A 25,289-nucleotide genomic window follows, 5' to 3' on the forward strand; every position below is an offset into this window, starting at 1 on the left:
TGTTTTGCATAGAAGAATCATTATTAATCAAGGGATTGCAAAAGTTCCGAACTTGAACAATGTTTTGAAGAACAGTCAAGCTGATTAGTTACTAAGTGAAATGAAATAGAAACTATTTTTGTTTAATCAGTCAGTTAATGCTGTTTACAACCATGACGCTCGGAATAGAAGTCCAACTATCTTTGGATAGTAAAGAACGCATATCTAATAGGTTAGACCTTCAGTCAGGTTAAACATTCTGAGAACTACAAAGCTGGCAGGTAAAATATGGTACTAAATAGTAAGGTTCAGCGATCACAAATTCACAATGGACAGATGACAACATGTCTGCAATGTATAGTTCATAAACATTGATTATGCATCAAATCATAGACAGATGCAATGATCCTTCGTTAACTATGTAGAAGGTAAAGCATAGTGCCTAGGCTAAATTCCCAGCACAAACCCCCAAAGCCAAACAGCCTATGAGTAGATACGACAAAAGGATCCAAAAGGCCAGTCTTACTTTTCCTTGAGATCAACTCTGCAAATTAATTCTGTTGGACTGTATTTCCAGATTTCTTAGCCAAGACTCAAGACATAGCAAGGAAGACATCAAACAATTAATAAGATTAAATATGATGTTGACATTAACACTGACATCAAACAATTCAGTTTTAGCTGGAGTTTCCCTGCAACACTTATTGCACAGAAAAGTTCAATTGTTTCTATACGATATATAAGAAATGATAGGTACTATAGTCACAGAATTTTGAGATGGCAATGCCAATCCTCAAGATATAAATACCTTTTAAGTGGAGAGAGAGAGAGATTCACTCCTAGTGTGAGAGACTGAGAGTACTCACAAGACTCAGTAAAAATTAGTCAGAACTCAGAAGAACGAGTGCTCAAAATAATGAAGGGTTTTCAGTTCTCATGCCTCTCTCTTTGTTCCTTCTTCATAAAACGGAGTGCAAAACAAAGATGCCATCCGACCATTGCAGTGAAGTTAAATGCCAACACCCAGAGTCTTCATTTGACAATATCAACAGTTTTAGCGCAAGATATCTCTCTAATTTTAGCCTTAGGATGTAATATCTTCTCCTCAATCAGCATTGCTGCATCCAACTGTTAATTCACCAGCAGAAGAAAGAGAGCTCATAGATGGTGTCGATACTTGTTCTAGAAGGCAAGCTTCCTTAGTTGATGTTTAGTACCACGGTATGATTCTGCTCCTCACTCAATGTAGAGTGACTCAACTCCCGAGTCATCGCCACTATCTCCACCATATTCACCATCAACCTTAGTATTCGTTCTCCGGTCACTCGCTTCACCAAGGAACTCCTCCCTCAATTCTGCTCCCCCACGACGACCGCCACCAAGCTCATCCCATCCACGACCCATGCTAGTGAACATTCGGTCCAAATTCGCCTTCTGCGGGTTCAACATGAGCAGCTCTTCCAGTTTCCGCCTCGCCGCATAAATCTCATTGGGCTCAACGAGTTCACCTTTGTAATACGCCTCCCGAAGGAACACGGTGTGCAACTTCCCCTGGTTTCCCCTCGTGGATATGTAAAATATGCCCTGGTACTTGAGCAAGAACTCTTTGATCTTCTTGGGCACGCCGAGAGCATCACGGAACAGTGCGAGGCGCTCTAGCGTGGTTCGCTTCTCAACTGTGAGAGATAGCAGCTCATGGACCGCAGCGACCGCGCGCTTCTCCATGCGCCGCCGCGCCTCAAGCGAGCGCAGGTCGTGGCCGGAGACGTCAGCATACGGCGACGCGTAGGGAAGCCGCTGCCATTTCCAGACCGCGATGCGGAAGTACTTGCCGATCTTGAAGCCTGGCGGGAATCGGGTGGGGAACGCGAAGCGCACGTCCTCCTCCCCGGCGCCAGGGTTGCGGTGCTCGCGGTAGTGCTGCTCCCGCGCGCGCTCGACGGCGGCGACGGAGAGGCCGGGCGGGTCGGAGGGGGAGGGCACGAACTCGACGAACTGGTCGGGGGTGAGGCGGAAGAGGGCGGGGTGGGCTTGGATGATCGACTCCGCGAAATCGTCGGGGAGGCCGAGATCCCGGCGGAGGAGGCGGATGTGTTCGAGGCGGAGGCGGTGGTGCGGGGGCGCGAGGAGGAGGAGCTTGCGGATGCGGACGATGGAGGCGGGCAGCGAGGAGGCGACGGCGTCGGCCTCGAGGCGGAGCGCCGCGGCGGCGCGCGGGGTGAGGCGGGCGTGGAGGACGCGGTGGACGGGGTGGAGGAAGAGGTGGAACGCGTGCGGGTGGCGCAGGAGGAAGCGGCCGGCGTCGAGGGGCGCGAGGCGGAGCTGGCGCCGGGCGAGCGCGCCGAGGCGGGAGAAGGGCACGGACACGGCCCCTCCCCCGCCGCCGGCGAGCGCGGTGGGGGCGGCCGCGTAGAGGAGGAGGGAGTGGAGGGCGAGGAAGCGGCGCACCCGCTTCTGCACCTCCATGATGCCGTCGAAGGCGTGGTCCCGCACGCGCTGCTGCTTCTGCGGGAGGGTGGTGGACTTGGATGCATATCCCGCCGCGGCCGCAGCCGCCCGCCAAGGCGACGGCGGCGGCGGCGGCGGCGGCCGGAGTGCGGCGATGCGGTGGAGCATTGGAGGTTTGGGGGAGGTTTTGCAGGGTGTGGTGTTGACTGGGGGCGTGATGTGTGTGTTGGATCGGGTGGTTGGTTGGTGTGGGCCTAATCGGCGTGAGAAATCTTTTGATTTGGGTGGGCTCGAGTGGTTGTGATGTGGGCCTCGTAGCATACAATTGGGCTCTTTGACCGTATAAGGCCCATTGCAGCAAGGCCTACAAGATATTTCATCTCATTTATGTGTTTACACTTTATACTTGTTATATTTAGGAATAAGTTCACCGGAGGTCCCTCAATTTAACAGCCAGATTTTTTTAGGCCCCTTAACCACAAAACCAGAAATATGTACCTCTAAACTCACACAAACCGTTTAAAGGAGGTCCCATAGCAGTATATGTGGGTGGTTTCACTGATGCGGCATCCTAGTCAGAAAAAAATTAAAAAAGTACATGGGGCCCACATGTCAGTAGCACTTTTTTTTTCTTCTCCTCTCCTTCTCTTCTCTTTTATCTCTTCTCTTTCTCTGAAATCTCCTCTTTCTCTTCTTCTTTGGTGAGTGAGGCCGGCGGCGGAGAGGGCGGAGCGGCGATGGGCGGGCGGTGGGCGAGCGCGGCGGCGGGTCCGCGCGGCAGCCGAGCGGTGGCAGGCAAGCACGGCTTGCGGGCAGAGCAGCGGCAACACGAAGCGGTGCCGGGATGCGGGCAGAGTGGTGATGGGCGGCGGCGGGCGAGCGGAAGGCAAGCGCAGCGAGCTGCGGGCAGAGTGGACGGCGGGCGAGCACGGTGGCGAGCGAGCGGACGAGCACGGCGGGCGGAGGAGGGGGCCGCAACGGCGGAGGTGGCCGAAGGAGGAGCGTGGCTGCGGTGGGCGAGCTCCGCCGGCCTACTCAGCCCACCATGTTGCCGAAGAAAGGAAGGAGCATGGCGACGACGGTGGTGAGGCAGACGAACTCTGAGCGCGAAGGGCCCCACACGGCGCTCCTTGGCGATGAACGCGCTGTCCGGCCACCGGCAGGACGCCCAGCGCTCGACGAAGACGAAGATTGGTTGGAAGAACACCTGGTAGGCGCCGACGAGGTGCACGACGTTGGCGACTTCGAGTAGCCAGAAGGACTCGTAGAACCCTAACCCCGTGAGGAGGTTGTCCGGCAACGCGTAGCCCATGCACCCACACAGCATGTAGAACACCGTCGTCATCACCACGCTCAGCCTCGTCGCGCTCTTCATCACCTTCACCTCCGACGGTGGCGGCGCCTTGATCGTGTCATGAACAACAAAACAAAGCAAGCAGCGGTGAGCAAACAAGGTTTGCTCAGAGAAAAAAAACAGCACAAGTTAACTTTGTAGCTAATGCCTAATGGTGTCAGTCTCACTCACTTGGATCTCGATGAGGATGTTGGAGAAGGAGTAGGCGAAGGCGATGTCACCGAATGCCTGCAGGCTGCGCCACACCTTCTGCGTTGAGCTGACACCGACGCTGATGCTGATGCCGGTGAGGCTGCCATGGATCCCGCCATTGGCTGCAAATTCAGAGCTCATCACGGTAAGCAAAGACAAATTAAAGAACCAGATTATCTGTATGTGACAGAAGAATTAATGGACGTTACTCGAGCTGCGGCACGGGTCGCCATGGCCGTTGTGGAGTAAGGGTTACTCGCGCTCGTCCGCTCGCCCGCCGTCGTGCTCGTCCGCTCTAACCGCCGCCGTGCTCGGCCGCTCGCCCGCTGCCGCACTCGGCCGCTCGCCCGCAGGCCGCGCTCAGCTGCTGCCGCCCGCTGTCGCTCGACTGCCGTGCTCGCACGCCGCCCGCCCATCGCCGAGATAAAGAGAAGAGAAGGAAAAGAAAAGAAAAGAAAGAAAATGTGCAACTGACATGTGGGCCCCACGTACTTTTTTATTTTTTTCTGACTAGGATGCCACGTCAGCGAAACCACTCACATATACTGCCATGGGACCTCATTCGAACGTTTTGTGTGAGTTGAGGGGTATACATTTCTGGTTTTGTGGTTAAGGAATCTTAAAAAAATCTCGCTGTTAAGTTGAGGGACCTCCGGTTAACTTATTCCTTATAGTTAAGGTTTGTTGTTGTTTAGTCAAATTTTGGCACGACAATAAACTGAACATGATTTCATCATTACAGCTTTACCGAACTCCATCAAAATTTGATAATTCCGAAACCTTCTATTTATAAAACTACACCAAATTTTGATAATGAATCAAACCAGACAACACATTTGCATCTTTATATTGGCAACATTTGGCATAGGTGGTGTTTGAATCTCCTGGAGATGAAGATGAAGATAAAGATTAAGTGTTTCACGCAAAACAATATGTTAATAACGTGTGATTAGTTGAGTTTTAATTACTATAAACTTAAAAAATGGATTAATCTTACATTTTAGAACAACTTTCATATATAAAGTTTTCACACGAAACACACCGTTAGCAGTTTAAAAAGCGTGGCACGAGTATCCAAAAGTTTATCCAACTTTTGTTGGAGAAAAGAACAGGGCCTATCAATCTTTCGCTTTACTAATAAATAATACTCCCTCAATCTAATTTTGATAGTCATATGTCCAAATCTGAAAATTTTATTTTTGATAGGCATATTTCAATCCAACAATTTATCATATTAATGACTTTCTTGGATTTAATGCATGACTCTTCATTCTTCCACACATGATTGGCTACTTGGGCATTGGGAAATGTAAATATTAATGAATCGCTTGTTTACGAGGAATGACTAGTAGCATATTTAAATGGATGATAAGTAGAATTACTTATCCTTGTTCTATGTGACAAGATAAAATATGACTAAAAAAAAGTAGATGGAGGGAGTAATAATGTTTATTTTAGCAATGAAATGGATAGATCCTCGGACCCTGAACCATTCGCTGCAATAAATAATGGTAGGGTTTATTTTGGCAACGAAATGGCCCATTGGCTGAAATGATCACATCATTCACATCGATTCGGAAATGGACGACGGAGTGATGAACAATGCAACATTAGTTCAGTCCTGTAAAAAGAAAAATATTACAGTGGTTCAGTCCTGTCAAAGAAACTGTAGCATACAGTTCAGCTTTGCGTAATCCAACATTGTTTAGCTCCGCGTAATGCAAGCTCAACAATAAACTGGAGTAGGAAGGTTTCTTTGGCGTGTAGGAAGTAAGATCAGATTGTTTAGGAGTAAGCTCAATGATAATATGGATAGAACCACCGAGTAGCATAATCCCTTTTGCTTAGGACCAAAATATACCGCTGCTGCTGCTAATAATAAGTTTATGACCGTCGTACCCGCACAGATATTCTCGTTTTTTTGATTTTCTTTTTACTCCTTGGATTAGCCGACACATTATTTTCTTTGGGTTAAGAGGAATTGGCAGCATGCAGTTTCAACGGTCAATACATTGTTCCCTATACTCTTTGCGCTCCCCTCGTGTCCGGTGTGGGAAACCAGGAATAGGCAGTTGAGGCATGCATGTAAGCCGCGTATATCCCTCATGGTTTTATAGAAAAAGGCCTAATATTCCGAGAAATCTAGAAGCAACCCTCCCACCACTTCTACGGAGGCAAGCTTTGATGGGCATGTTGCACGCATGGAGCTCCTCCTTGGTGAGGGGATGGTTTTAGGGTTATGGGTAGCCGTGGAAACGTAAGGCCACGTGCTTGGAGACCAAAGTAGTAGAGTGCACCGGCTGTGTGGCCGAGGCGATGGCTGGTTCGGTCGAAAAGGGCGCCAGTGATGTGGGGCTTCTCAGCTCTAGCAGAGGGGAAGGAGATCTGTATATTATCGAGGGGGTCTATCGAGGGGGTCCTGATTGGGACCTTGGACGGCCATGCGATGGCCTGGAATGAGCTAAAGCTACCATGGCTGGTGACGGCAACAGGTGAAAACGGTCGTAAACGATCAAATTCGGTAGCATCTTTTCAAAAAAGATGCTCGATCAGCCGGTAATTGACCATATTTATCATTTAAACTACTCAATATCGATATTAATAAGATGCAGAAAGAAATTAGAAAAAACAAAATTTAAAAATAGCTAAAAACGGTATGGTTAGAAACAATACCCCTTATAAAAAAGGGTGCTCGGGTGATAAGAAACTTTCCGTGACTGTTTTTACCCCAGTAGACGGCGGCAAGAGGAGGCATGGGTGGAGGGCAGGGCAGGCTTCTCACAATAGCTAGACCCTCTCTTGTGCCTCATCAAAGGCCAAGCCTTCGACTTTTTGTAACCCGTCTGCCCCGCCATGTGGCCGTGTCCCCTCGCCGACGAAAAATCTCTCGCAATCGCTAAAAAAGAAAAAAGAAAAAAAAACCGAAACCCCTAGAGATGGCAATGGGGCCCCGCGACCCAAAACCCGTTGGGTTTTTACTCTATTAGGGTGTATAAACGTTCCAAACATCATACCCATGGGTACGTTAACGGGCAAAACCTTCACCCATCGGGTACACGAGTGTGGGTACGTTCTCCTGTCACCCGAACCCATTAACCCGTGGGTTGAAAATACTCGTAGGCCTAGCCCAATATGCACATGGCCCAAGGCCCACAACCATCAAAACCCTAGGTATAAATCCTATTTTCCTCGCTCCTCTAAACCCTATTCCCCTTCTCCTCCTCTCATTTCCCTCCTGTCTCCGTTTCTCCACCGCCCCCATCCCCCAAGCGGCCAAGCCACGGCCACACCGCACGAGCGCACGCCACACGCCGGCACGCCACCGCGCAGGTGCGCACGGCCGCAGCACCAGCCGCTAGCCAGTCTCGGTCGAGCTGATGGAGTATGGGCGCCGCTGTGCGGGCAGCCGCCAGCGTGGAGGCGGACATCCACCGCGTCGGTCGCCGCCTGGGGCAGGGTCCAGGGAGCCAGGGACGCCGCCTCCTGGGGGCGGGATAGCCACCGCGTCGGTCGCCGCTTGGGGGCAGGGACGCCGCGCGCCGGTCAGCTATCGGCAGGAGCGTTGCCGCAGGTGCAGTGAGGTAGGTCGTTGAATCCGGCTGGGGCTGTGACCGTGAGTAGAGATGACTTGCTGTTGATTTTGCAATGTGGATGGCTGTATGTATCCCGTATGGTTTGTTTGAGCCTTAGTTTTTCAATCTTGCTGTGTACATATCATTGCAGCCTATAACCTTATTGAGTTATTGTTGTGCACAATTGAAATTGTTGCAACGGGTGTGGGTACGCAATGGGTACTCATCACCCGTGCGGGTGCGGGTATGGGTTTTTTAGTGGACAGATTTAGTTTCAATGTGTGTGGGTATAGGGAGTGGAAACCGGTTGGGTCCATACCCGTTGTCATCTCTAGAAACCCCCCGTTACCCCTCGCCATTTCGCCAACCTCCCGGCTCCCGCTGCCAGTTTCGATTTTTGAAACGCACACCACAGGGGGGCCAGTTCGTTCCAAATCGCCCCCATTCCCCGTTCCAATCCTCCATCCCCCACCCCACCCCCACGCTCGCTGGGAGCTCTCCGCCACCCCGCGCGGCGGCGAGATTGAGGCGCCGCCGCCGCCGTATGGCCTCGGCTGATCCCTTCCTAGCCGCATCGTCCCCGGCGCACCTCCTCCCCCGAACCCTCGGCCCCGCCGCGCCGCCCGGGACCGCCGCGTCCCCCTCCGCGGCCCGCGGGGCGCTGCTCGACGGCATCTCCCGACCACTGGTACGCTCCCCCCCCTCCCCGCGCTCTCTAGAACCGAACCGATGGGTGTGCTCGTGCGCGGCTCGATCTCGCTCGGAGTCTCCTCCGAGGGTTTTGCTGTTTTTTTTTCCTCCCCACCCCTTGTTTTTTCTTTCTAGTTTTTTTTTTTTGAGGATAATTCTTTAGAGGAGAAGTGACGAACTGCTGTTCTGTTTTTGTGGATTTTGCTCGAGCTAACATCACAAATGTGTCAATGTGCGGGGCAGAAAGGGTCCAAGGAGCTAGTTGAGCAGGCTAGAATGGCGATGAAGGCTGTCGGGGACATAGGGAAGCTCTATGGCGGCGATGGAGCGGGGGTGGCTGCCGCCGCTGCGGATGGCAAGAACAACCAGCTGGGGAGAAGGCCTGCGCCGGACCGCAAGCGGTTTCGGCTCAAGACCAAGCCCCCCACGAAGTAAGCTACTTGTTTGTTCTACTGTTGTTTCCCTCGGTAGCTTGTTCATTAGCTAGCTACATTTTGCTGTAAGTGGTGGTTCGAGCTCAAATTACTTGGTTCCTTTCTCTTGTTCTCCAGCAAACCGGTGCAAAATGTGGACTACACAGAGTTACTGAACATTGAAGATCCTGATGAATACTTTTTGACCCTGGAAAAGCTCGAAAGTAATCCATATCGTGGCATTCAATTTTGGTAGCTAGCAAAAGCGTCAACAACACTCTAACAACCGTCCATCAATGCAGGAGCTGATAAGGAGATTAAAAGGTTAAGGGGTGAGGTTCCAACTGAAGGAACATATAATAACCGAGGCATTGAACCACCTAAGCTACGACCTGGGCTGTTGAGGTTTGCTTCTTATTTCTTTCCAAAACTCGGGTGACTAAATAAAATTTATGAGCCACATGGGTATATAACTGCAGGAAATCTTACTTTCTTTCTGCTATATAGCATCTTGTGTTATGCACTTAGTTGATTCAAATGTGTTTCCTTATCATTTGCTCCTGCTTATTATTGCTACTGATTGAGACAAACAGTGGGAGTGTATTCAGCTTCATTGTTTGTAGCTACTTTATGCTAACTATCGTCACTCTACAAAGGTTACTTATTACTGTAATGTACTTGAAGCATCTGCCTGAAATAAAAAGGGAATTGATCCGTGTGTTATTGGTGGTTAATTACCAGGAGAAAATCAGTCCATTCTTACAAGTTTAGCGCCAGCTCTGATGCCCCAGATGCCATTGAAGCACCTGCTTCCCAAACAGAAACTGTGACAGAATCACAGACTACCCAAGATGATGTGCATGGCTCAGCTCATGAAATGACAACAGAGCCTGTTTCTTCAAGATCTAGCCAAGATGCTATACCAGATATCTCAGCGAGAGAAGGTCACTTATCTCCTCATTTCCAATTTGTTAGTCAATACTTGATTGTATATTTGCTTAAATATTTTCCTCTGTACAGATTCATTTGTTGGGAAGGATAACAGTTTCACCTTGAATTACTTACTCTCCGCATTCAAAGATCTGGATGAAGACGAAGAAGAAAATTTACTCCGAAAGACTTTACAGATTAAAGAAATAAGCATAGGAAAAGTTTGTCTCCCTGACTTCAATGTTCCAGGTGACACGCCTGCAAGCAACACTACTGAGCAGAAAAATCCCATGAGTGATCATGCATTAGAAAGAACTGCACCTGGAAGCAACCTTGCTCGAATTTCACAATTGGAGAAACGCATTTTTGTTGGAGATGCCCTGGAAGATAAACATGCAGATCTTTCAAAAGACGATGAATCTGATGGGTCTCCGGAAAGTCTGCTGTGTAAACAATCACCTGTGCGACGTTCATCTGATGCAGTGGGTTTGATGATCAATGAGGGCTCTACTGCAATGGAGACCCCAAGTCCTAGCATCAAATCTCCAGAGCATGTGCTTGAATCTGAATCGAACCCTCCAGATGGTGTAACAACAGATGAACAGCCAACAGAAAATTCACCAATTGGTGTGGACAGAGATAGTGAACTTGTCAAAGAGAAGGGCACATCTTCCAGGCATAGTGTTTCGTTAGAGGTAGTTGTTACTAAAACTTGTTCTTCGGACTTATATTTGCTATGGAACTTCTTCTAAACCGTTGACTCTGCTGCATATATTATGCTTTATTTTAAACCTCAGGAAGATGTTATGCCAATAGATTGCACGGTTTCTCCTCCCGATCATTTGGAAGGTGGCTCGACTGAAGTGTTGACGAACACTACAAGTAGAAATGTATCTCCATTGCATCATGGAGATGGCAATTCTGAACATCAGGTAAGTTCCTGGCTCCCTGCAGAAACAGTTATTGCCAAATTTAGATCCCAGCATGTGTAATGTATGTTAAACTTAGTGTGTTTAATGCGTACGGAACTTTGATTTCTCTATTGTGTGACAGGAAATAGTTGGAGGTGATGTGGCCCAAGGTACTCATTTCCCTTCTAATTTCAGAATATTACCTTGTAATACTTGCAACATTTTGTCTTCATACTGCACAGCCACGGCAACAAACTTTTGCATATAATTTAGAGTTTTAGACTTGATTAAAAAATCTTGAAGTTGCGATGGTCGACTCAGAATGGTGCTTTTTTTTTTTCGACATCTATCCCAATGACTTTTTATGCAATTTTCGATCTTTAATCTCTCTTCCTCTCAGTATTATCCTGTGGAATCGTTTTCTGTTGTAACCGTGAAATCATTCCTATCATAAATGCAAAAGTTGCTCGATAGTTGCCTGTTCTGTTGGAATTCTTTCTTGTGACTGTAGCAGTGGACATTGCTATGTTTTACTGCTTAAAGAAATGGATGGTAGTGCATATTCTGCAAATCAGCTATTTATTTTGTGATTGCTGAGATATTTAAAGATAAAGAATGATAACACGTTGCTGTTATTTTGTTGGCGTGTTGACATATTAGTGCCATGGAATGATGCTCTTCTGGAAATAATATGTAGAATGATATTAGTAGTTTATAGTCAAACTTCCTTCTTCCACTTGTTTATTTATTTATTTGCATATGCTTTCTGAAAATGAATGCCATTGGACAAAAACATATTATTTGCTGCATGGGATTGGAAGATTATTTCTAGCTAGTATATGGACCATGACAATTCATCCCCTCTTAGAAGCATCATCATCTAGAAGAATCAGCTTCATTATTTTGTTGTTATAATAATTTTGTACCATACTACAAACAAATCCTGCATTTATACCAGTTCATTCAGAATTCAGATTTGGTTTGTTCAATGTAATGCATTTATGTCTTCAGCAATATGTTTTGGAACCTAAGTTTGATAGCACTATGCTTACCGTTCTTACTAGTTGCATGAATTTGAAAATGTTTGCCTTATATAACCATGGCCTTTAGTTTCTTACCATGAAAATTGCGTAGCACCTGGTATTTGCCACTGTTTGATGAACACCCCACAATTCATTGTGTGGCATTTACAACTGCAGAAGCTGTCTTGCTCTGCAAAGTCCCCCCCTAGCATTACTTTGCAGACTCTAAATTACAAACATTTGAAAACTTAGGAAATAGACATAAACCGTCAGCCATAACATTTTATTACAAGCTAATAAAGTCTCTGTTATTCCTATATACTCTTGCTTTCATCTCTTATCGACAAACTCAATCATGGTATTCAAGACATTAAAATAGGATATGCTTTTGTCAAGCACTAATATCTTACTTCTTTTGGAAACTTGTTATGTTGTAATATCAGAGGGGACTTTGCAAGGAATACCTTATGGGGACAAATGGCACAAAATAAGTTGTTTTTCTTTCTTCTTTTTCATGCCATAACAACTGAGAATTCTATTTTCCAATTTCTAGTTTCTTCTTCTTTTGTTGAGGTTTAAAGCACATTTTTCTTCACAGATAATCCGATCCATACACTGGAAACACCCCCAGAAGATACTCCACAGAATCAATCTGAAATACATCGTGGAAGCATTGAGGTAAGTTTTTCATCATTGTAATTCTTTGCGTTTGCCATAGCCTTTGAAACTGCTGTAAATATTCCTACTCGAAGTTAGCAGCAGTAGTTGATCTTTTATCTCTCTCTACTGCACCAATATGGATGACATATCACTTTGTTGTCATGTACATAGTGCTGGGAAGGCAGGAACTGGCAGAGTTGCAATGATTTGTCATATTCCCTGCATCATGTGCATACTTATCTCAGTTTATTTTTGTTTGTCTTCTCCTTTTACATGTCTTCTTTGGACTTCCAGAAACTGGCAGTTGATAAAAGCAACGCACTCTCCCCAAGTCAAGGGAAGCAACATAGAGGCAAAAATAAGAAGCAGCCATCGAAGAGAGGAAAAAGAAAGACAGGTTTGTACCTATTCTACTTTGGGCTTATATTAGTAACTTGTAATAAATGTATGTTGAAGGATTGTTTTGACCTACTATCCAAATAGTTATGTCCACAAAGGACTATTATCCAAATAGCTATTTGGGCACAAATGACTGTTCTTACCTATGGTTGGCTGCTTCACTAGGCATGATCGTACTCATTACTTTGCAGAATCTAAATTGCATACATTTGAAAACGTAGGAAATAACCCTAAAACGTCAGCGAAAGCATTTCTGTCACAAGCCAATAAAGTTTCTCTTATTCCTCTTGTCTGTACTCTTGCTTTCATCTCTTATCCACAAACTCAATCATGGTATAGCTGAGAAGACATTGCAATAGGATATGCTTTCGTCAAGCACTAGTATCTCACTTCCTTTGGAAACTTGTTATCTTGTAATATCAGTGAGGACTTCGCAAGGAGAACCTTATGGGGACATAAATGGCACAAAATAAGCTGGTTTCTCTTTCTTTTTTCAAGCCAGAACAAGCGAGTTTTTTTACTCCCAAATTTTCTTTTCTTATTCTTTTGATTTTTAAAAGCATATTTTCTTCTCAGACAACCTGATCCATACACCGGAAATACCCCCAGAAGATACAGACAACACAGTACATACACCGGAAATTCCTCCAGAAGATACTTATCCACAGAATCAATCTGAAATACATCGTGGAAACACTGAGGTAAGTTTTCTCATCATTATTATTTTTTCTGTTTGCCACAGCCTTTGAAACTGCTGCTGTAAGTATTCCTACTCGAAGTTAGCAGCATTAGTTGAACATTTGTCTCTCTACTTTATTGATATGGATAACGCATCATTGTTGTCATTTACGTAGCACCGGTAGGCATGGGCTGGCAAAATTGCAATGACTTTTGCCATATTGCCTGCATCATGTTTATGGAAATGAGTTGCTTGTTTATTTGTCTTCTTTTTTTACATGCTTGACTGTTTTGGAATTTCAGAAACTGGCAGTTGATATAAACAATGCACTCTCCCCAAGTAAAGGCAAGGAACAAAGAGGAAACAATAAGAAGCAGCCATCAAAGCGACAAAAAAGAGCAGCAGGTTTGTACCTATTCTGCTTTGGGCTTATATTTACTCATGATACATGTATCTTGAAAGATTGTTTTGACCTAGTATCCATAGCTATTTGGCCACAAAGGACTGTTCTTAGCTACGGTCGGCAGCTTCACTAGGCATGACTACAGGCCTTCTAAGATGGGAATTCAGCATCCTTTGGTTCCATATAATGCTGGAAAGATTTGATGAGCTATCTCCAACTGATTCAAACTTTATTTGTCATTATGCTGTATTTTTGGTGAAACACTGAAACCTATACGCTTTCTGCTGGTTCTATGGGATGGGGTGGGACGCGACGGTCGAGCCCACTTTTGAGGGTGTTTGGTTCGGGGACAGGTGGAACGGGATCATCTGACCCCTTCCCTCAACCAAACAGATAGTTAGGACTATCCCATCCCATAAACAGGGATGAGTCTAACCCATCCCACCTTGTCCCCACACCAAAGACACCCTAAAATGTTTAGGGCACATATTATGGCATTAATAGTCTTATTCCGTGTGGATTACTGAAGCACATTTTCTTCACAGGTGAGGCAGGTGATTTGGAAACACACGCACCAAACTTTGAACCAGAGATTCAACCTCATGTGCAGGACACAGATGTTGAGGTAGATTTCTTTCCTTGAATATTCAGTGAGCATCTTGTTCTGTATTTCTGTAAAATATCGTATGGATAGCATGCGAATAGACAGCACAAAAGCATTGGATGACTTCTTGTTTATCATGTCATGCATATGTTATTGAAGGCCATAAAGGTACATGTAACATGCTTGAGCATTTAATACATCACCCATGTTGAGGTAATGAGGGATGAGTAGTTTCGTTTTATTCAGTAGGTTAAGATATGGACTTGTTTAGGCCCCTGAAGTCACACACAGCCATAAACAAGCATCACACAGACTGACAACTTCTGTTAGATAGACATATTCACCTTCTGTTACATGGATTAATTTCATATTTGCTTTTGGACTTCCAGCAACAGCCAGCTTGTACAAGCCAGTCACCATCACCGAGTAATGGTACGAGTAAAAATGAAGTTCGAAAGAGAAATAAGAAGCAAGATTTGAACAGAAGAAAAAGCTTGGCAGGTCTTACTTCTGCAGATTGCACCATTTTTAGATTTTATTCAGAAATAACAAACACAAATACACAAGTATAAGTAGGAAGCCTGATATTTCTATTTTCATGTGTTATTATTATCAGATGCGGGTCTTACTTGGCAAGCGGGTGTTAGACGAAGCACACGAATACGGTCAAAACCTTTGCAGCATTGGCTTGGTGAAAGATTTATATATGGGCGTATACATGGAAGTAAGTATAATGATCATGCCAACAGTTTTTTGAGGGGAATCAACATCAACTGTTTTTGTGTGTGTTCCTGTCTTTTGCTGCTTCTTCTAGGCAGGAATATATAACTGGTGCTAACCAGACCTTCCGGTTTGGACCATGAGGTTCCATACTGTCTGGAAAGAAGCTCTTTTATACCTATTTTAACAGAACCTTGATGTTAATGCTCACAAAATTAAATACTCATATTCCTGAGGAAAAGTATATGAAAACAATAGTGCAAATAGTAAACTGGAATAGGCCGTTAACAGCCTGACTACAGCCTACTGGCCTAACTCCAGTAAGTTCTTCAAAATCCCTTTTTTTTAATCAAATCTGCTGCTCAGAAAATGCTGCTAGTCGGAATAACTTTTTTTTATTAGTTACTATATTTTAGTTCAGGCAATTTTGTTATTTCCTTGGTTCCTCCAATGCCTCCATTCTCCAGCTGTGCTGGATAGTGTTTTAGCGACTTACTAGATCTCATTACGGTTAAGTACTAATGGAACTTATATCACGATATAGGTAAGACAAACATAAGTAAGCTAACTTTTGTCTTGGTGGCTATGAGAAACTGCCACATGAAAGCTCCATTTTTCATCCTGCTAGTTGTCTACTTGTCTGTACATTGATAACTTGTGGAGAGTAGAAAGCTCCTGCTTTGGAAGTGGAAGACAGTGGGGGAAGTCAGGGTAAATTACAATTGGATACTGGGCCAGAATCTAATACTGCTATAACAATGCTTAACTTCTCTTTGGGGTTTCATCTGCCTGTCTATGTACTATTTTGCATGCACCCTCCTGATGGTATTGTTAATAAAATAACATATGATACCAACATTAAGCAACAAAGTTTGATTTGAACTACATTCTTTTGCAGCAATGGCCACAGTCATCGGTGTTAAATCATTCTCTCCTAGTCAGGAAGGCAAAGGCCCATTGAGGGTGAAATCCTTTGTTCCTGAACAGTTCTCAGATTTGTTAGCCGAATCTGCCAAGTACTGAGGTCCTGGCCCGGGAAAGTCCCTATCTTCCTTTCTTTGGACAAGTTGCATTCTTCGACATGCATGGCTCGCGCAACCTGTGATCTGTTCCGTATCTATGTGTTACTTTTGCTGTTAATTTTTCGTCATTTGAGGTGCTTCCTCCTATATTGTAGAGCTAACTCTGTGTAGAAGTGTTTGTATCTGTGGAGTTGCAGTGTAATGCATACATGCTATGAACTTGCATACATGATTTATTTTTTTTTAAAAGGAAGCTGCTCGGAGTCGGGGCCCGGGACTGCCCATTTTCATTTGTAGCTGTTGTGTGTTTTCAAAAGGTAATTTCGCATGAGCGCTGTATATGGCGCTTAGGAACGCCCCGATTGAACAGTGTGTGCTAAAATCCTTCTCTGCAAGGTGTTGCGTGGTTCATGTCCTTTTTTTAGTTTGCAGACACGTGTTGAAGTTGTCGTCATGAAGCTTTTAACAACACATACGGAATTATCGTCTTGAAGATTATATAGATTAGATTGTTGACATGGATTCAGATTATTAATAACAGCTAATACCGACAACACAACATTGTAGATGCAAGTTTCAGTTGGAATTTAGGTATAATTTTATCTTGGAAGTACAATTAATTCATTAGATGTATGGCATGGACTCAGACTATCAGACAATTAAACAAATACATGAGTATTCGTGAACATTGATTTCAATGTATATGAAACAAAATCAATAACTCGGCTCCAAGGAACTAAAGGGACACGTATAGTCGTATAGATCAGAACTGGCAATACTGCTGCGCAGTGTATTCCCCAAGTAGGGCCTTGACATGCCATCATTTGGCCCTGACGAAAACAAATAATCCTAGCTAACCTCAGCATTCTACAACAAAATACAGTAGGTAATTCTGATATCTTGATGTCTGTTCTTCAAGCTGCCCTGGTAGTCTCAGTCCCATTCTGTAGCACAACCTTTCTGAAATACTAGCACAACTCCCTCCCCTTGGTTTGTCAAAGATGACAAGGATCCTAGTTAAGAACAACGATCTTCTGCCGTTTATTGGGCTTCTTTCCTTTTGATGCTTGAGCCTCCGGTTCATCCGCATCTTTGCTAGACATGTTTGTTTCATCACCGCTGTCTTCGTCACTACCATCACTATCATCTTCAGAGTCAGATGAGCTGCAAGCGAATGACCTTCCTGAAGGTGGGAAGCCGTTCATTGTTGCTTCAGCTACTTCTACAGCTTTCTCTGAATGCAAATCAGCTACACCAAGAAGCAAATCCTGGAGATAGAATTATGTGCTCACCAGTTAGTACTAGCTGCACCCTGCATTCCCCTCCATCATGTTACTAAGAGAAAATCTAACTTACCATCTCAATATATTCCTTCTCGTTCCCTGTAAGCGCTTCGATATCATACTCTTCAGGACGCTTATTCTGCAAATATATTACACAAATATTATCTTTAGGAGTTAATTAACAGCATGATCACTCATCTAACGTAATATCAGCTAGAGGCATACTTTTACATCGAGATGCAATTTCTCGTTCGCCTTTGCCATCTCTCCCAAGAAATCTTTCACTCTTCCAAGAACTGACCTCCATTACAACATCCAAAACAAAGGAAAATCCAGTGAGTAAGTGCATAAACTAAACTGAAGGAACTCCTCTGCGTGCAAATTACAACCCATTCTGTCCAGTTCCAGCCAGTGGCGGAGCCAGGATAAAATTATAGCGGGAGTTAAAACAAAATGACCAAGAGCAACTAAGAGAGATTTAGGGATGGGTTAGGATTTTTTTGGGCCTTCTTAGCCTTTTGGGCCCTCATCTATAAATATATGGTTTAGAATTTTAGGAGGGTATTATGGGGCTCTAATGGTATATTAGGGGGTAGAGGGGTCTAAAGAACCCCCCCTCCCTGTCCCACGCTGTCTCTGCCCCTGGTTCCAGCCACAAAGAGCAATCCCACCTCAAAGCATTTGTTTCTTTTCTGGTAAAGCTAATAAGCTAAACTCAGACTACGATTTGATTTTCAAACTAGCAGGTGGCTTCGATATCGGAAAAGATATCATGTACACACAAGCCTTTCGTGTACACGTCGTGCACACCAACCAACTGGCAAATCAAATCGTAGTTGATACTCCCTCTGTTTCATATTATAAGTCGTTTGACTTATTTCTTAGTCAAAACTCTTTAGGATTGACTAAGTTTATATAAAAAAATTAGCAACATCTACAATACCAAATTAGTTTCACTGAATTTAACATTGGATGTAGTTTGATAATATGTTTGTTTTATATTGAAAATGTTAGTATATTTTTCTACAAACTTGATCAAACTTAAATAAATTTGACTAAGAAAAAAGTCAAACGACTTATAACATGAAACGGATGGAGTATTACACATAGATGTAATAACACTAAAAGCACATACAACTTTCGGTGATACTACTTGCTAATTGGTGTGTGTAAGGTCTGTGCATGCACGGGGAGGCTTGTATGTATAGGATACGTTCCCTCGATATCGTCGGAATACTACTACCTCCGTTTCAGGTTATAAGACTTTCTAGCATTGTCTACCTTCATGTAGATGTTAATGAGTACATTCATTAACATCTATATGAAGGTGGACAATGCTAGAAAGTTTTATAATCTGAAACGGAGGAAATAGTTATTAACCCGATAGTTCAAGCGAACAAGAAAAAAAAAGGTTTGTGTGATTTGTGTCAAATCAGCAAACTCAATCATGCGGCAGCTAAGCGCAATCGAGAACACCTGCACAGTCTTCCAATTCGAGCTGTACGGCGGCGGCGGCAAGAAGAAGAAGAAGGATACCTTGGCTCTTGGGGAGTGGATCGGTGGGAGGCCCCGCCTTGCACTTCCCCTCCTTGTGCTGCTGCTGTTCTCTCCTCCCCACGAGAATCGACTCTGCAAAAACCACGTAGATTCCAGACGTCAACGAGGACGGAGGAGACCACGAGAGGGATTCGGAGGACAAAGGGACGCGCACCGATGAGGGATGGCGGCTTGGGCTCGGAGGGGAGGTCCAGGAGCTCCTTGCTCGGTTCCCCCATGGCTGTCACCGGCGAGGCGAGGCGAGGCCTTCTGGACAGAGAGGACCCAGTAATCTGGATGGCCCCGCCGGAAGGGAAGAAGCCTAGGGGAAGATGAGCTGCGCGGCGAGCGGAGACGGTGGAGGCGGCGGGCGGGCGTGTAGTAGGGCTCAGGAACGCTGGTAATAAACGGGCCTCGGAGTATTTTGGTTTCATGGGTTGGGCTCCCATTGTGTTGTGGGGCCGGAATGTGAGCTACTCCCTTCGTTCGAATGCAACTGCGACTCGTACTAATGCAAATCCTAATACTATAAATCTGAACAATAATTTATAATTTATGATACGTCATATATATACTCTGTTTGTTTCATATTATATGTTGTTTGACTTTTTTTAATCAAATTGTTTAGACTTGATAAAAAATAACAATATCTAGGGCACCAAATTAGTTTCATTAAATTTAACTTTGAATAATTTTTGATTCAATGTTTGTTTTATATTGAAAATGTTATTATATTTTATTATGAGACGGGGTGAGTAGTTTGTAATCTAGTATGCGCTCACATTATATAATGCACCTTACAAAACATTACTCGCATGAATTACGGAGTCATTATGTTTTTTTTCTTTTGGTTTTCACTGCACGTTTGGTTTTTAAAATATTTAGGGCCTGTTTGGTACAGCTCCAACTTCTAAATATAACCCTATAAGTTGAGTCTGGAGTAGAGTTGTTGAGCTGCCTAAACCCAGCTCTATAACTCTAGTACATTTTGTGAGAGAGCTTCACCCAACTCCACTTCCAAATTTGGTGGAAAGGCTGAGCTCCCTGGAGCTGGAGCTGTGCCAACTCATGGTGAAGTTGGTGTGGTGGTTAAGTAGTGGTTGCACGATTTCACTCACTGGGTTGAAAATCTTGGTGGCCATAAGTAAATAAGTAATACCCACACGTAGTTCAGCTGTCAAAGCTTTAATTTCACAAGGTTAGATCATTGCACTCCGTCTCTTCGTCTCCTCGAGCGCATATTAGGGGATGTATTCACGTGGGGGTGTGTGAGTGTGGTACCTGTTTCTTTTTTTAATCATGAGAAAAGTAGAAACTGCTCATGATCATTCTAGTTTAGATACCATTCCGGGGAACTTGTATTTGTGAAAAAAAAATCTATTCTGTTGTATTATGATATTATATATATTTTTCTTCGAGCATGTGTTGTGAGATGTATTATGTTGTGCTTTGTATTTTTTTCCTGTTGTATTCACAATATCTTTGCATAAATTTCACTAAAAAAAAGTTGAATTCTTTTTTTTAGATGAAAAAAAAGTTGAATTCTTGGAGCAAAAGGCCACTCCCCATGTTTCCTCGCATTTCAGCCTCAAGGCTTCAGGCTAGCAGGAGTCTTGTCATTTGTTGTAGCTTTTCTTTCCCCCCCACCAGTTTGCATGACAAGAGGTGGAAATAAATACTGGTCTCAATTTCATTATATTTCATTTATAGTGGCTTTATATGCCAAAAATCCTATTGTAATAGTAGTATACGTGACAAGCTGCAGAGATCTTTTCTTCTTCTGTAGCAAACTGTTTGGATAGAAAATCCAGCCCTCTCCCGACTCCCGAGCGAAGCAGCGAGAGGCTAGAGGCAAGGAAGGAGGCAGCAGCAGAGCAGAGCAGCCATGGCGGCAGCTGCTCTTCTCTCCCCTCCTCCCTCTCCCTCTCCCTCCCCCACCCCGTCCTCGCTCCACCCCAGGCAAGCCCTCCGCTTCGCGGTTGGCACAGGAGGAGGAGGGCGCGCGCGCGCCACGTCGACGGGGACGAGACGCCGCGCGGCGCTCGTCCCGTGCTCCTCCAGCGTGAGCGCGCGCGGCCCCGCTTCGGGAGGCGACGGGTTGGCCCTGGAGAGGAGGCGCCTGCTGCTGTCCGGCCTCGTGTCTTCGTTCGTGCTCGTCCTCCCGGTTTCAGGTGAGCGGAATCGAAATCGACGAGCTGTGGCTTCTACTTTACTTTTTGCCTCTCGACCGTGAATGGAAACTGTTAATTGTGGGCATGTTTAATCTCCGTTTAACTCGTATTACGTGACTGATGATCTGTCTAAGTGTGGCAATTTTAGGGCATATCATTTCTAAATTTCAGAGTGAAATTGTGAGCTGTATTATCATTTTTCTGAAACTGAACTATTTAGAATGGAGTACTATGGATGATGGGCTCATGGGCATGTGCCACCTGCTGTTCTCTTTCTACTCCGTATTTCATTATCCAGTTTGTACTTTGTATGTGTTGGTGAGTACATTGCTGATGAGTCATGATGATTCTGTAGATTCGCATGCTGTTGCCGAGATGGATGAAGATGTGAAAATGGCTACGCTAGTTGACCCGATCAATGCATATTCTTTTCTTTACCCAGTTGAATTGCCAGGAAAGAAATTCACATTCAAATGGTACTGCAATTTAAAAAATTCTCTGTTCTCCCCGCGAGGCTAATTTTGTTGTTTTGCCATTCTGAATGGAACTTGCTATATATTCTGTTTCCAGGGTAGAATCCAGAAAACCAGAACGATATTCCTCTGCTGCACCACTATCTCGTGAGTAGCCTCTGGTATAACAATAATTCGCAATGTTTCTTTTGCCTTGTTGAGCGCAGGATCTTCCAAATTTCGCATCCTTTATGGTTCATGATAAAAGCTGACTGGAACTTTATACAGCTGATGCACGGCAACGTATTGTATCGGAGCGAGTTGACATGATACATAACGTTGTCATCTCAGTCTCGGTAATTCTTCAAATACTATCCAGTACTAGAAACTGTATAGATTTGCAATGTGCTAGGTTTATACCGATTCAATTGAATTCCGTGGGTAGTTACGATCACAATGTTACCATTTGGCGCAAACTGTCATGTTACGAAACTATCAGTAGGGATCACACCAGTTAAACTGTAACAGTGCAATAAATATATCAGCATAGTAATGTACTAATGTGCATCATTTGACTGGTGCAGATTGGGCCGCCAAATTCACGTTTTCCGCCTTCCAAGGACAAGAGCAAGTGGGATCCAAAAGATGTTGCTGATTGGATTTTGGCTGAAAAATCTTCACTGGTAATTTCTTGTGTTCATGTAAAGGACAATTGCGATTGTGGCTTTGCATGATCCCTATTTATTTCTATAACAAACTGTATCCCATTGCAGAAGGTGACGACAGGCCAACGCATGACAGAGAGTTCTGTCCTTGATGCACACTCTTCAGATGTAAGTTTGATCAGTTTTGCCTATTACCTCTATCCTCATGATACAATTATTCTTCCAAAATAGATTTTGTTTCCTGCAATTGAATGCATCTATACATCTTGAATTTTATTTGTAGGTCGATGGAGAACCATACTGGTACTATGAGTATCTAGTTCGGAAATCTCCTACACAATCTGTAAGTTTCTGGGATGTATACATCTGTAAATAAATGTAGGGACATACAATACAAACTCACAAAGGCAATACAGATAAACTTTTCCTGTTATTGTAGTATTAACAGATTGACAATCAGATAAGTGTTCCTAATGATTACATTTGTTTCTTCAGGCACCAGAACCAAATCTGTTTCGCCATAACGTAGCCTGCACTGCTGAACGAGATGGTATCATTTCATTTTTCTAATTTTGATCATTCACTTCATCCATACATTTGAAGGATTGTTCTGTTCACTCTCCTTTTCTTTGATTAGGTTACTTGTACTCCTTGAATGCTTCAACACTCAGCAAGCAGTGGGAATCTGTGAGTTTTGCATGCCCTGGTGTTTGATTTCATTATCGTTGTTGCAGTTACAGGAGGAACATGTTCTGAGACTGTTTTTTGTTTAGATTCTGATCAATTAATCAAATGTTTGCTACGCAGATGGGGCCTTCTTTACAGAAAACAGTGGCATCCTTTCACCTCCTACCCCCTACAGAAAATTATGTTCCTCCATACCAGGATCCATGGAGATTTTGGTGACATTGCAATTCGTTTCCTCCTTTTACTGTTTCACGTTTTAGGTGATCTTGGAACATCAGGTTTTAGAACATATTTTCCTGTAATGGATGCTTCAGTGATGTCTGCACTTTCAGTTCTACAAAATGAAGCCTAGTTCAGTTGTGCAAAATGAAGCCTAGGGACATAGTTTGCTTTTGGCAGTCATCTCAAATTTTTTATCTGATTATTCAAATACCAAAAGTATCTTTTAAATGCATATTAAGACAATGTAGTCTTTTTTTGAACGAAAATTGGGACAATGTAGTCGGATCTTCAAAACGACAACAAAATCATTAGCAGGACAGCAAAAAAAAAAAAAAAAGGGCAGCTTGATTCAGCAAAAAATGGTACTCCTATAATTTCATTTAGATCAGAAACTGAAACTGAACATGAAAAAAGGCTATCGGTTGTAATTTGATTACATAATATATATTTTTTTTGTGTGTAAGAATTCCCAGCACAGAGTTGCTAATTTATAGGACAATCCACTACGCCGCCCATGAGAAAGAAGGGGCACGTCGCCCCGGACACCGCCGTCCAGTTGCCGCAGCCGTAGAAGCACCGCCGCTGCGTCGACCCCGGCATCGCCATCACCCCTCCCGTGCTCGCCACGCCGCAGTAGCAGCACACCGCCGCGCCGCACGGGACGAGCAGCTGCTGCATCTCCTGCTGCTGCTGCTGCTTACGAGCTTGCTCAAGCGGCGGCGGCGCGGCCGGCAGCGAGCCGGTGATGGAGATGGGGACGCCGCGGCGCAAGAGCTCGACGAGGAGGCGCGCCGTGTTGCAGGCGTCGTCGAGGCCGCAGTGCAGGCGCCCCACCCACTCCAGCCCCGCCGCCCTGACCGCCTCCTGCAGCTTCACCCGCCGCCCGCCGCGGCCGAACGCCGCCTCGAAGTGGACCCTGAGGTCGACCCACCGGTCGAAGTAGGCCGGCTTCGCGATGCCCTTGAACCGGCACTCCTGCTCCAGCATGGTGCGGCAGTCGGCGTCGCCCCACGTGACGACGGCGAACCGCCCGCCGCCCTCGACGACCCCGGCCGCACGCAGCCACTCGTCGTGCCTGAGGAGCGCCTCGGCGAGGCCCACCCCGGCGTCGACGTCGCCCTGGGCGATCCCCGTGAGCTCGCGGCAGAAGTCGGTGAGCCGCGGGTGGTGGCGCGGGCGGACGTAGGCGCGGAACGCGGACACGAGGCGGCCCGTGGCGGCGTCCACGAGCACCGCGGGGAACTCGATGATCTCCTGCGGGTAGATCCGCCTGCCCCTCTCGCACGTCGCCTCGAAGTCCACCACCACGAAGTGGTCGAACTCCCCTCCTCCGCCTCCGCCTCCTCGAGGCGGCGGCGGCGCCAGAGCGGCGGCCACCGCAAACGTCGGCGCGAACATGATCGGTGGGTGGGTGGGAGTACTAGCGAGTTCCTAGCGACCTTTGGGTTTGGGTTGGGTGCGACCCGGCATACGTGGCGCGGTTAGTTGCGAGAGGTTGGCGCGGCGCGTGAATTTATAGCTGGCTGACGAGGCCGACTCCGTGTCGAGTAGGAGTACTCGAGAGAGGATTAGCGTGCCATGCACGTAGTACGGCGTTTATGGCCGAATGGGAATCGGTCACGGATTGCACGGCGCGTCTCACGTGTGATTTTAATAGCCTGCAAGGCGGATGACCACAGCACCGGTGCCACGGGACGCCGTTCGATGGATTTTCTGTTTATTTAACCTTTGTTATTCAGCGTACGAATGAAATTAGAAAAAAAAATCATGTAAAAAAATAGAGTTTTTTTTAGAAACACAATTTTACAACGCGTCCACATTATCACTGTAAACGCGCGCACAAACATACCCTATTCATATAGAGAGAATCTATTCTATACCACTGAGTTTGTTCGAGTTCAACGATTTGCCATCGACATTATCTCCTTCTATAATATACCAGTGACTTTATCAATTGTTCTACAGTACGTCATTGGACTGGACACTATTTTCAAAAATACCTGAAATACCCTTATGGACATACAAGGTTACCAATTAATTTATCCTATTAGAAGTTTCAAAAAAATATAAAAAAAATTATATGGCCTACTTACACAACATGGAAGTTTGTATAGAAGTTTCAAGTTTTTTACATTTTTTTTAAAAAAAATATATAACTCATTTGTTATATGCTATATAAAATACATTTTATTGATGTTTTTTATATAAATCATCTTTCGTACACTACATAAGATATTTTTGTGCTATTATCTCTCGTATAAACAAATTTTCACTC

The 25,289-nt window shown here is 45.1% G+C and overlaps 5 protein-coding genes and 1 pseudogene across 5 annotated transcripts; 2 read left to right on the forward strand and 4 right to left on the reverse strand.

Moving 5' to 3' along the window:
• Positions 1-16: 16 nt before the first annotated feature.
• On the reverse strand, positions 17-2,631 carry LOC127764383 (protein ROOT PRIMORDIUM DEFECTIVE 1). The gene has a single exon (XM_052289266.1). The coding sequence runs from the start codon at positions 2,593-2,595 to the stop codon at positions 1,216-1,218; it is 1,380 nt and encodes a 459-aa protein (XP_052145226.1). The 5' UTR covers positions 2,596-2,631; the 3' UTR covers positions 17-1,215.
• Positions 2,632-3,462: 831 nt separating this feature from the next.
• LOC127781189 (amino acid permease 4-like) lies at positions 3,463-4,114 on the reverse strand (annotated as a pseudogene).
• Positions 4,115-7,947: 3,833 nt separating this feature from the next.
• Positions 7,948-16,352, forward strand: LOC127777385 (uncharacterized). The gene is made up of 16 exons (XM_052303967.1): positions 7,948-8,233; positions 8,479-8,666; positions 8,787-8,872; positions 8,951-9,053; positions 9,390-9,592; positions 9,669-10,273; positions 10,376-10,510; positions 10,632-10,659; positions 12,110-12,189; positions 12,466-12,568; positions 13,147-13,271; positions 13,552-13,654; positions 14,198-14,277; positions 14,646-14,757; positions 14,873-14,980; positions 15,875-16,352. Exons 1-16 carry the CDS (start codon positions 8,090-8,092, stop codon positions 15,997-15,999), a joined length of 2,328 nt encoding a protein of 775 aa, XP_052159927.1. The 5' UTR covers positions 7,948-8,089; the 3' UTR covers positions 16,000-16,352.
• Positions 16,353-16,664: 312 nt separating this feature from the next.
• LOC127777395 (uncharacterized) lies at positions 16,665-19,185 on the reverse strand. The gene is made up of 5 exons (XM_052303978.1): positions 18,993-19,185; positions 18,818-18,910; positions 17,507-17,577; positions 17,355-17,420; positions 16,665-17,266 (listed from the first exon to the last, which is right to left on the reverse strand). The coding sequence occupies exons 1-5, from the start codon at positions 19,054-19,056 to the stop codon at positions 17,012-17,014; spliced, it is 549 nt and encodes a 182-aa protein (XP_052159938.1). The 5' UTR covers positions 19,057-19,185; the 3' UTR covers positions 16,665-17,011.
• A 1,402-nt stretch (positions 19,186-20,587) lies between these two features.
• Positions 20,588-23,164, forward strand: LOC127761408 (psbP domain-containing protein 5, chloroplastic). Its single transcript, XM_052285699.1, has 10 exons — positions 20,588-20,988; positions 21,344-21,464; positions 21,559-21,608; positions 21,729-21,796; positions 22,025-22,123; positions 22,214-22,273; positions 22,389-22,448; positions 22,601-22,655; positions 22,743-22,792; positions 22,913-23,164. The coding sequence occupies exons 1-10, from the start codon at positions 20,703-20,705 to the stop codon at positions 23,009-23,011; spliced, it is 948 nt and encodes a 315-aa protein (XP_052141659.1). The 5' UTR covers positions 20,588-20,702; the 3' UTR covers positions 23,012-23,164.
• Positions 23,165-23,358: 194 nt separating this feature from the next.
• Positions 23,359-24,484, reverse strand: LOC127761416 (uncharacterized). The gene has a single exon (XM_052285710.1). It carries the CDS (start codon positions 24,410-24,412, stop codon positions 23,498-23,500), a length of 915 nt encoding a protein of 304 aa, XP_052141670.1. The 5' UTR covers positions 24,413-24,484; the 3' UTR covers positions 23,359-23,497.
• Positions 24,485-25,289: the final 805 nt, after the last annotated feature.

The sequence above is a fragment of the Oryza glaberrima genome, chromosome 1 (assembly GCF_000147395.1).
Source record: "Oryza glaberrima chromosome 1, OglaRS2, whole genome shotgun sequence".
Lineage (NCBI taxonomy): Eukaryota > Viridiplantae > Streptophyta > Magnoliopsida > Poales > Poaceae > Oryza > Oryza glaberrima.